The following is an 11,930-nucleotide window of genomic DNA, read 5'->3' on the forward strand; positions in this document are numbered from 1 at the left end:
GCTGTCCCTGCCAGGCTCGGGCAGGGCCGGGCCCTGAGAGGCCAGCTCTCCATAAGAGGAGCTGGAGCCATGCTGAGGGAACAGCCCAGGGCTCTAGGGTGGGATCCTGATGGCTGCTGTCAGCTAGAGTTTTCTTAAATCAATAGAAAGCGGTCCCAGATTTGCTGTTACATTCCAGTAAGCCTTCCCTACAATCTTGCTTTTGAGTCAGCAGCATATTCCTTCATCTGTGTCCTCGGTGAACAAAAAAGGGCAGTTAAATCTTTTTATACATTTAGCTGAGTTCAGCAAGTTGCTCCAGCTGAAGCAGAATTTTGGGGGGGGAAGGGGCAAGCCTGAAAAAATGTTGAAATTGTTGGGGTTTTTTTTAATTCAAAATAAAAGCTTTTGAAATACAGGGGAGGCTTGGGAGAGAACTGTTTTCTGCAGCAATGGCCACTACCTGGTGCAGTCTGCCATCGACTTCTCCAGGCTGCTCTGGTGCTTGTTATTTACTCGTCGTGCTTATTCCCTGCACCTTGTTTTGTGCTATCCTGACTGTGCTGAATTATCAACCTGGGCCTTACAGTTGTTTCTCTTAAGATCTTCTGGGAATTCTCTCATACTGGAAGGTTTTGGGTGTTTTTTGTGGATGCATTTTTTATGTTCCTTTTATCGATTTTTTGAAAGGGTATCAGGTACCCTCCTGATATTGAGAACTACTGGGGTGTGAAATAATTTCCCAGAAGTGACAGAAAGCCTTAGTATCTGAGATGTTTAAAAGGTGGCTAAATTTAAGACTAGAGGATAATAATTTTGCATTAGCAAGAAAATGACTGAGTGATTTAAAATTAGTAATTTCTGCTCTTCTGCCACATAGCATGGCACAGGAAGGTCTGCAAAATGTTCTGCAAAAAAACCTGGAAGCTACTTCTTTTTCTGGTGATTGTCAAATGGAAGTTTTAGGTACAAATACATTAGATTTTAAGAAATACTGCTACCCAAAGCTGCATTTGAAGGTGTGAACAGCCCTGTTCAGCCTGTCAAGTACTTGTAATTCCATTAGGACCCAGTATGCTAGATGATAATAGGGAGCCCTATAAAGAGGAAACACTTGGAAAAATGCACTGGGACAGCTGCAACATAGTCCTTTCAAGCTTTTCCTACTATAGGTAGTACATAGATTCCCTCCCTCAAGTTTCCCTGATGGACTGACCTTGGGAGCAGAACTGCTGCCAGCAATCAATGTCATATAAACAAACAGAAACTTCACACGGAGGAGATCACACAGACACAGAAAATTCAACAATTTTAAGGCATCAAAACCAAACATTTCATTTTCTTTAGTTGTTCCAGCCCTGAATAGACTTCAGTTTTCTCTGATTTTGTGTTTGCTCCGGACAAATGCCCTTCACTGCCTGTCTGTGTAATTCCTTAAACAGAGGATGCTGGATGAGAAAGAGCCAAGTGTCCTCTCTGCTTCAGAATGGGCACAGTGAGACACTTTCTCTGATAAAAATATCAGTGCAGAGCTGGTCTCTCCCCAGCCAGGTGTGGGTTATGGAAACACAGTAAATCAGCTCCATAGCACAGCTTTGTTCATGTATTTAGCCTTCCCTCCATGCCAAGCTATAAAACTGCTGGATCAAAGTGAACTGGGCCCAAGTCCAGACTTCCCCCAGCTTGAGGGGAACTTGGATCCATATCCCAACACTGGGATTTGGCTCTGCCTCTAAATCAAGCTCTCATAATCTCTTAGGAAAAGTCAGACCCATGAATTGTCCACTAAGTCACTGAAGGGCAGCCAAAGCTGCTTGTTGCTGAACACATTTGCTCTGCCTGCCCTGTATTGCCAGTAAAGGAGTTGAGGTGAAGTCTTTCTTTAATCCTGGAATGCTGATTTTAGCCTTTGGCTTGAGAAGAACCCATCCATCCTTAATCTGATGTTTTAATTCCCGAATATTTCTTCTTCTCCTTCCTTTTCACCAATTAGGTCAGTGAACTGAGATACCAGGAAGGCAGAAGCCATCTCCTAGGTCTGTGGTATCCCTGGGTGCTGCTCAGGGGCAAGGCAGAGCTGGAGCACTGGCGGGGGAAGCCTTGCCTGTTCTCTTGGCATCACCCAGCACTTGGAGGGATGCAGCAGTGTCTGTGTCAGCCTGGCTGTGCCACCACCAAGTCACATCGGGTGATCGCTGGCACCTCCCTGCCATGGCAGTACAAGGCTTTGAGGTCAAGTCTCCCCATAAACTACGAACAGGGAACCACACTTGCACTGGGAGTGATAAATCGACGTGAGAAGGAGACTGCAATTAAGGAATGAGATATGGGATGGATGAGGGTAGCAGGCCCCAGGGATCAATAGAGCTGTTTTATGTTTAGATTGAGGTCTTCTCTTTCAGTCTTGTCTTCTGTGACCCCACACCTTCATCTTCAGCCACCTTATTACTGTATTATTACTTGTTACAATAATGACAAAATGTCTCATTATTGCTGCTGCCATCAATAATAGCAGCAGTTTATCAGCAGTGTTTATTAAGTTAAATTCCATACCAACATCTATCTTTCCCTCCCAACACAATTTATACATGATTTAGGATAGTAATGGAGGAGACAGAGAAAAATATGTCATCTTAGTGTATTTCAGTAGTTCCATTGAATTATTTCAAATTAAGTCCCTTCAAAGAGATTTAAATTTTGTATTCCTAAGCTAAGCCTTTTTTCCTGCTGCAGCAGCTGATTTTTGGGGTCTTTGTTCTGTCACAGTCTCTCAGTGTTCATCAGCTTTCCAGAATTGTCAAGCCACCATCCTAAACATTTCACAACCTTTTCCTTTCTCTTTTTTCCCCATCACTTAGATGGCTTTTGGAAACAAATATTAAACATTAAGAATCTTGAAATTAAAAAAAAATTCTCAGGAAAGGACCTACTGGCAGTTTCCAAATAGACACTTTGTGAATCCTACTGTGAAGGACTGTGATGTTTCCCCACTTTCCCTGTACATTGTGAAGAGCTGTGTAATGCACTGAAGTGAGTGGCTGTGACCACATTCAGACAAAACACAGGAGTCTGATATTTCCTCCAAAATAATTTTGTTTCCACTAATAATAAAAGAATTCCTTACTTGATTTCTGTTTGTCCTCCTGCTTTTCGGGCGATTTGAACCAGCTCTTTCCCATATCTCTCTTCTGCTTGTGCTCTGTTAAAAGAAAACTTTACTCAATTTTTCTTAGTGGTACCAGGATCACATTTACACTCATCTTGTAATTGTATCTGAGGTACAAAACATCAGAAATTGAACTTACTTCATTTCTCGATCTCCTCAATCCTAGTGCTGTTAGTTAACCTCTGAAATATTTTGGGTAAATTATTTCTAGAAGAAATGAGATAAAAATGACGCCCATTTTTGTGGCTTTGATTACTGTGGAATGCTGTGTACAGCTTTGCCCCCAAAACACAGATCCATGAGGAGAAGGAGGTGAACAAAGACAAGGTGAAGGTGTTCAGAACAGAGCAAAAGGAACCTAAAAATGACAGCTAACTTGATCCATGAAAACACTGGCTGTGAGGGGAGTGAAGAGTAGGTTCCAAAGGATCCATTTCAAGAGGTGTTGACAATAAATGGGAGCCAGGGGTAGCAGGAGTATTTCTATCCACTAGAAAGATGAGGTGCTGCTTGAAGAGCTGCAGTGGAGCCCGAGGGGGAAGGAGCCTTGGTAGTTGTGTGGTGAGGCTGGGGCAGTTTTGCGGAAGGAACAATATGCAGGATCTCACTTAATGGGGAACTGTAACTGGTGACTCAGGAGAGTGGTTCTGTTTCTATGGTTAATAAAGAAATACAAATATTCCTTTGCTGATTTCCCTTCCCCCCAGCACTGGAGAAAACTATTCTCTTTAAAAAAAAAGTATTTGTACTAAATGTGTTACTTCCTTTCTCCTGAGTGCAAGACCAAGGTTGGAACCAAGTTGTCAGTCTTTGAGTAGCTGCTAAAAACTATTGAATGGTCAATAATAAATAATGAGCAGATACCCTGGTGCCAGCATCTGAGGAGAGGGGTGATTTCATTTAGGGTAAGTCCAGTTCTCAATAGCAGTTTCAAAGCGTTTCAAACCATTTTGGCCGGAAACTTGGCACCTTAGAGAAACACACTCTTTGTTCAAAAAACAAATTTGATGTGGGTGCAAGGCCCTTACAACCCTGCTGGGTTTTAGTCACATCAGTCTTCCCACTCGGCCATGAGGTGCTTTGTATTTCTCTTTTATGAGTTCCAGCAGTTTGAAGTCTGCTGGATGTGCTGTCCTCCTGCACTAGGAAATGCTTTGCTTTAGTGGAGTGTTCCTACATCACTGCTTTGGCATTCCTGCTACAGGAACAGGGTGCAAAATATGGTGACAGGCCACACTGAGGCACCACTTCTTTTTCATGTTAGATGAATGAAGTTTCATCAAAATGGAAATACACTCTAGACACATAATGCTGCAGAAGAAGAATAGATTAATTTTCTTCTGATTTGAGTATCAAGAAACACTTTTGTGTCAGAGGCTTTGTTTAGTGCCAGTGCCTGTACATCAATGAGAATTAGTCCAATGCTGCAGTCCAACTTTGCTTGCTCAGTACACAAGTATATCATGGGAAAAAAGTATGGCCAGCTTTTAAGCCAGTCCCAGCTCCTGAAACCCCAGGCATGGATGGGACTGGACTAGCCTAGGTCAGAGGAATTTGACAGGAGGCTGATACCATCTCTTCACATCTTGGTGCTGCTTTTCCCACTTTCCAGTACTCCTGCACACAGCTTCTAGGTTTCCCTGCAGCTGTCCAGTGATGGAACATACTTTGTGTTTTAAACCCGGGCTTTGTTCTGGAATACAACTTTCTCACTCCCAAACCTCTTAGGGTCTTCTCTGGGCCAGTTAGGGGGATTTGTGGTTGGAAAACTGATCGAATGTTAGTGTGGCTGTGGCCAGGGCCAGGGCAACTGGTTTCAGGGTAGCTGTTGCAGGAGTCCTTGTTGATACTCCAACATGAACCACATGGTACGGGCAGCCCCTAGAAACAGAGGTTCATCCCATCCTTTGATCTTCTCCTGGGTCATTCCTATGAATGATGTGAGGACAAGCTGAAACAAACATCTGCCAGCAATAAACTGGAAATCATATCTTCAACTCAGTGCCCAGTTCTCTTCTCCTTTTCCTCCCCCTCAACATGCACGTACACAGACAGGCACACACACGTACACACGCTCTCTGGAATGTGTTGGGGATGTAAAAAACCTCATGGAAACATTTGCAAAATGACTCGACGTGTATTTTTTCTTCTTTGTGGAAAGAACTTTGTGCCTCCACCACAATCCAGGAAAAACCTCATCCTGCAACTTGCAGAAGCCTCTGCAATGTTTTGGAAGGAGCACAGGCGTGTGTAGCATCCGATGCAGAATTGCACTGCCTGAGGCCTGCAGTGCAGTTCTGGTCTCTGCAAGTCATGAGGCACAAAGGAGCTATTTTAAACAGCTGCAGCTAAGCTGCCATCAGGAAGATGTGACTTCAGGACTGTGTGACGTGTGCCAATATAACAGGCTTCCACTGGCAGTCAAGAAAAGCAACTGAAAGAGCTTCAAGTTTGGATGGGAAACTTCACATGCTGTGAAACAGCCACCTTTGAGTCTGACAGCTCACACCCCCTTGTAAGTCCGAGGGCTTTAAAATTAGCCTTCAGAAAACCACCCTAAACCCAAAAAACTAGATGGGGATAGCATGGGAAGAAAAAGCAGGCTGTGACTGAGGAGGGCAGAGCAATATCCATAAGGTAACAGTGCTGAGATGAGCTACTCTGGGATTGCCTGCAGGATACATAATCCATATTGTGTGGTCTTTCCTACATGTCATGTGTGAGCATGTATGTGCCTCACTCTACATGCTGAAACTGTTGAAGCCACTTAAAAGCAGAACCAAATTTCAGAGATATTTTTCTAAGTCACACCTACAAAAATGAATGGCAAAGGAGCCAGAGCAGCAGTGTGATATTTTCTCACCCACAAAATGGTCAGCTGGCCATAGTTGCTGTTGAGCAGCACCAAGAAGCACATAAAGCAGGGACATAAACTACAACATTGTTACTTGAAGCCTGCTAAGGTTGGTGAATGACACAGACTAGTTTGGGTGTCTGGGTAAGGCTTTAGGTAGCATTTTATGTAGCTTTGTAGTTGAAAAACATCTCATTTTTGGTACTGGCAGGAAACTGAAACAGTGCCTGTGGCAACTGTTCAAAGCATGTTCAAAGAGAAACAAAAATGTGCAAGTCATTTTTGCCCTGCAGATGGGGAAACTTAAAAATGCTACTTGTGGATGTAGGTGCTACTGTGTGATTCTGGACCCATAATGAGGGGTCTTAGTGGAGCTCTGGTGTCACTGTTGGGGCGGTCACGACACACATGGACAGTGCCTTGGATAAAGTGCAAAAGCTGTTTATTAAACAAAGCAGCCTCTTTTATACGCTTTTTTGTATGTTGTCATTTGTGTTACAGATTCATTGGCTGCTAAGCTACTACAATAGACTTAGTGGCTACTACTAACTAAAGCATATAGTCATTGGCTACCTATGGCATAAGCGTTCAAGCATTCAGAAAAATAACAGGTGCAGATATGCTGCAGTTTTTCTCCTTCTATTGTTCAACTTGCTTGCTTCTGTTTATACTATATTCTTATGGATAAAAACTAACTGCTTTTCTTCTCACGGGCTTTTCTCACAAATAGAAGTTAACCATGTCCAAATTAAGGTCTGTGAAGCCTGCAGACCTGCTGTCGGCCTCAACACTCTGGGTTTCTGACTCCTTCAACCTTCCCTTCCCTTCTCAAGTCTTCAAGATTTCTATTTGTTGTCTTCACATCACAAGGCTGGGATTCAAATCACTCAGGCTCATAACACTATGTAAGCTCATAACACTATGTAAGCTCATAACACTACCAAACTGAGAAACAGCCTCCTATTCCCTTCCAGATGCTAAACGACACAAAAAGGAGGCTGTTCACACTTTTTTCACTCTAATTTTCATACCTCTGCTTGAGCAAATCCTCCACATCTTTGCACATCTTCTTCCCCTCCAGTAGCCGCTGTACAAGCACCTCATAGCCGGTATGGAAGGTGAATTCCTTGCACTGAAAACAGAAAGAAAAAGTAGAAACTGTTAAGCACATCAGTTCCTCTTACCTTAATTCTAATTCTTATTTCTTAATTCCTCTTACCATATTTCTAAAAAGAATGGTCAGAGTCAGCCCAGTACAAATACTGACCTATGGGGTAGTAAGTGTGCCACCTGGTCCGTGGTGGAGTGCTTTAATGGGAGGATTCGTAGCACAGGAAGACAGGATTTCTGTGTTCTACTCCTGGTCCTCCCACTGCCTCACAACAGGGTAAGGACAAGCCATTTTTCCACGGAGAGCCTGAGTTAACTAGTACATAGTGATAATGTTACTGAAAATGTAGTGGTGAACGTTTTCTGAGCTTTATGTTACAGCATTATGGTAAAATCACGGGCTGTGAAACCATAAAGAGAAGGAGTGTGTTCCTTCCCTCCAGCAGTTTATCTACAATACAAGCCCTTATATATGAACTGAATGCCGTTTATACATCCATCCACTGTCCCTAAGCAGTTACCATTTAATAAATGGGTTACTTCATCGCTTTCCACCACCACTGTGAAGAAGACAGCTGTTTAAGTTTTGGTACTTGGAAAAGATCCTCTGGCAAGCAACTGCTGGGCACTTGAGCTTGTGGCTTTGCTTCCTTGTTGCTGGGATTGGAGAGGAACAGGGGAGCTCTGGGGATGAATGGTTGTGGTTGATGGCAGCCTTGGTGCTGCTCACAGAGGCCTTGGGCCTTCTGTGGAAATTTGCAGATCTAAGAGCAGGTTTTTTTGATTCTTCAAGAGCTTGGATAAATTTCTGCAGATAATCCCTGTAAACCTACAGGTTGTAGCAACATTTCTAGTGCTACAGTTCAGTCCATTGTAGCAGCCATCACCCCTTAAGAAACAGGATCTCAAGCCCAAAATCTTAGTTTTCCTAATGTTTCCAAGGGCAATTTACACACACACATAGCAGAGAGGGATCCTGCTGTGAAATAAATGAGAAGCAGGAAGTTTTGCCATTCAGAGAGGAAAGTAGGAAAAGTTCTTGATAATACCCTGGCAATGGATCCAGCATTTACTCCCTCACCCTTTTTTGGGGGGGAAATTCCAATGGCAGAAGGCATCACCACTGTAAACAAAATTACTATAAATGGCTCCCTCTGCCTGGCAGAAACTCTGGTCAGATGCTTCACAACCAACTCACAGCCCCAGCATTTTAACTGTATATTTTCAGGTGCAATCGGCTATATCCCAAAGCCACGTCCACAGCTTTCTTGTCCCAGAAATGCTGCCCATGAGGTAAGTGAAAATATTCTGTGGGTTGGTATAACCCCAGCAGTCAGCCACTGCCACAGGCATCAAAGGGAGAGTGATAAGCTCACTGTGAAGTTAGTCTGCCTTTCTGTTCAAGATCTCTCTTTGTTCAGTAAATGCTAAAATTCCCTTGGTGTCTTTCCCCACCTCTTTTACACTGGCACAGTTGTTATACCGAAAGGATGACAAATTCTTTATGTCTGAGAGAATGCTTGTTAAATTCTCTAAACAGACAATGCAACAACGACTTGTTATCAACCCAAAAACACACACACAAACACAACAGTGGCTGAGCCCATCAGGCAGTTTCATCAGGCCCCTAGAAGCATCACTGCCTCCCAGGTTCCTCTGGGTTTTGCTCCTCTGACTGGCCCTTGTAGAGGGATTTGGCTCCTAAAAAAGGACCTCCTACCACAGACATCCATTTAATCTATCTTAATTTTGAGGGGCATTCATCTCAAAATGTGCTATATTGTCCTCACTCAGTGCTCCTGAAGAATGTGGAGGCCCTGTTTCAGAAATGCCAGGGTCTGAAATCCAAACCAGGGCTGGCAGGCAGCAGCTCTGGCTGTGCTACAGAGCACGGGCTACAGAGGGAGGGAGAGGAAATGCCACAGCCAGGGTGAGACAACTGTGAGCTGCTCTGGTCGCTCATCCTGCAGCACTGCTTCTTAATTTCCAACCACAACGGAGCCATAAATCACTTAGGCCTCATCTTATTTACACAAATGTTTCCCTTTCATTTCAACAGCTCTATTTCTTCTTTCACGTGTTGTACAACTGCATCCCCTCTCAACCTCTTCTTGCACCCAAACAGACCTCCTTTGCCCTTTCCTGACATACTGCTCTTTCATCCCATTGATTCCTGTGTGTTGTTATAGCACCTCTTAAAGGCTGAATAAATCCCTGTTGGACAAGGATGATGCTTTACCACTCCAGTAAAGACTAAGTGATGCTTTGTACCATGGCATTAATGTCTGCTCTCTAAGAAACACTTTTGGCCCATCAGAGGATTATATTTGCCTTCTTCCACTATCAAATCATAGCAGTGGCACTTAAATGAACTATGATCTACAGATATATCTGCAATTCTCTCCTCTCCTGCTATTTTATTCAACAAGGTCTCAGAGTATATTGGATTTTTTCACTACTGATCTCTTACTCCCATTTTGTACTTTGAAACTCTGTTTTTTATCTGTTTTCTGTTACCCCAGGCTTGAAGGTTATCAGATACCTCCTGTACCATATTTCATTCTGTTTGTTTCGAGCACAGCTATTTCCAGCCCATTCTTCATGTCTTATGGCAGTATCCAGCACCTCCTGCAGATCAGTGTCTTTGCCCACTTTACAGTTCTTCCCCTGCTTTGTTCAGTCCCATTTTTTCTTATCTAGTTTCTTAAGGATTTCATGTGTAGCACCATAACTGAGCCCATATTTTCTTTGTCAAGACAATCAGACAGCAAGATTGTATCTCATTAAACAACCGTCTAGCCTTGCTAAGCTGTCTCGCCTCTATTCTATTTTCCATTTACCATTTTGTGTTATAATTAGCACCCGCATTGAGTGGTTTCGCACAGGGTGTTAAGCTGCACTACTCAGACAGTGCTTGGTACTTCTCAGAAGGGATTTTGTAATGATTGTAAGAACTAATGAATAGCCAAAGAATGAATTTTTTTTTTATTTTCTTTTTAGAAATTAGAAAATATGCTTTAATTAGAAAATAAATATAGTCATTAAATGTGTAAACATCATTTGCTTATACTAAAATCTAGTTGCTTGGAAGAGGGCGATTTGACTCATCACCAGTAATTTCTCTCCTTGCCAAGAAAGGGATTCTGCTTAGTCAAAGCATGTGTGGCTGTGAAGGAGGATTTAATCCTTGTTACTAAAAAAGATTAGTTATTCCTTGTTGTCCAACAGGCCTATAATCACCAGTAAGAAAGTGCTTGACACAGGGATTTCAGTGTTGTGGGCAGAGTCATGTTGTCCTGAGATTCACCCCCTAACTCTGCACGTGTGCTCTGCTCTCTGCCTGGGGATTTTCTTCTTGTTTTCTTCTTGAAAATCGCAGGTAAAGGAGGGACTGGCTTACCCCTCCTCTGCCCAGTGACAAAAGTTGTTTCCCTCTGGTGCAATGGTTCCTTCAGAGACAAAAGAAATGTGAAAGGGAGTTCAGTTATGACTGAAACCTACAACTTCTGTGCTCCAGTTTAACCAGAACAGCTTTTCCTAGAATACTTGAAAGGAGGCATGGAAGCCTGCAAGCAGAGGTGATGACAGTAAACATGCTGGGATGCACCTTCTTCTTTCCATTTCTTTTTCCCTCTGAGGTTAACAATGCTGCTCCCTCCCATTAGCACTTTCCTGTGAGATCTGTGCCTTGGGACTGTGCCGTCCCTCCTGGTAGGAGTTTCTCCGTGGGTAACCACACAGGCAAATGTCAGGAGTTAATTGTGGGAGAGATTATTCAGGGCTGGCTCTGAGCTGGTTTCTGCAGCTATCAGGGAGCGGCTCCGAGGATTTTGATTTGGTAATGAAGGCTGCAAGGGAAGACTGGTGGTGTCAGTTCCCTGCCCAGAGGGTAGAAAGTACCAGGATTGCTGGGGGGTGACATAATTTCTTCTTACCTCCTGGTGGCACCAAGCTGAGTAACCCTGTGTCTTTAACTCACTGAGAATCAGCCCTATTCCAGAACACAGCCACTCTGAGCCTTGTGCTGCTGGGTGCCCAGAGGGAACTGAGAGGCTTTTTGAAGTGCAAGAGTTTACATTTTGAAGTGACAAGGCTACTATTACTATAATATCAAGGAGGAAAGAATAGAGTGGACTGGACTGAAGCAAAACTATCCAAATTCATATGCAAGGCACTCACTCCATGGTACACCCTGCACATCCAGCTGGTGATGGTCAGAGCGGCATGAGCTCATCAGGTCATTGTGGCTGTGCCATGGCAACTGTGGGCTTTTCTGTTGTGGCTGCTTTCCTTGGAGCGTTTCTAACCATCCTGGCACCTGGCTTGCTCATCCAGGACTTCATTTAGAGGTAGTTTACATACCACAACTGTACCTCTCCCTGCTCCTGCAGGATTAGCTGACTTGGCAGCATTTTAGCATCTCCCCCAGGGCAGCCTCTGCTGCTGAAGCCGTGTGTCCTGTTTGGGGAGTGCCATGAGCTCCACCCGGGCTTGCTGCAGTGCTCTGGCAGCTGCAGTGCTCTGGCAGCTGCAGTGCTCTGGGATCTGCAGTGCTCTGGGAGCTGCAGTGCTCTGGGAGCTGCAGCACTCTGGGAGTTGCAGCGCTCTGGGAGTTGCAGTGCTCTGGGAGCTGCAGTGCCCTGGGAGCTGCAGTGCTCTGGGTGTTGCAGCACTCTGGGTGTTGCAGCGCTCTGGGAGCTGCAGCGCTCTGGGAGTTGCAGCGCTCTGGGTGTTGCAGCGCTCTGGGAGCTGCAGCGCTCTGGGAGCTGCAGTGCTCTGGCAGCTGCAGCGCTCTGGGAGTTGCAGCGCTCTGGCAGCTGC

At 44.2% G+C, this 11,930-nt stretch overlaps 1 protein-coding gene across 1 annotated transcript in view; it reads right to left on the reverse strand.

Annotated features, from left to right (window-relative positions):
• Window positions 1–11,930, reverse strand: part of PSTPIP1 (proline-serine-threonine phosphatase interacting protein 1) — a 51,146-nt gene that overhangs the window by 26,733 nt on the left and 12,483 nt on the right. Inside the window, exons 2-3 of the mRNA XM_042021796.1 lie at window positions 7,031–7,131; window positions 3,104–3,178 (exon numbers count right to left, since the gene is read on the reverse strand). Coding sequence (XP_041877730.1) covers window positions 3,104–3,178; window positions 7,031–7,131 — 176 coding nt within the window. The remainder of the gene's footprint in view (window positions 1–3,103; window positions 3,179–7,030; window positions 7,132–11,930) is intronic.

Source organism: Corvus kubaryi, unplaced genomic scaffold (genome assembly GCF_017639235.1).
Source record: "Corvus kubaryi isolate FWS band 111438036 unplaced genomic scaffold, C.kubaryi_AGA036_p1.0 37172, whole genome shotgun sequence".
Lineage (NCBI taxonomy): Eukaryota > Metazoa > Chordata > Aves > Passeriformes > Corvidae > Corvus > Corvus kubaryi.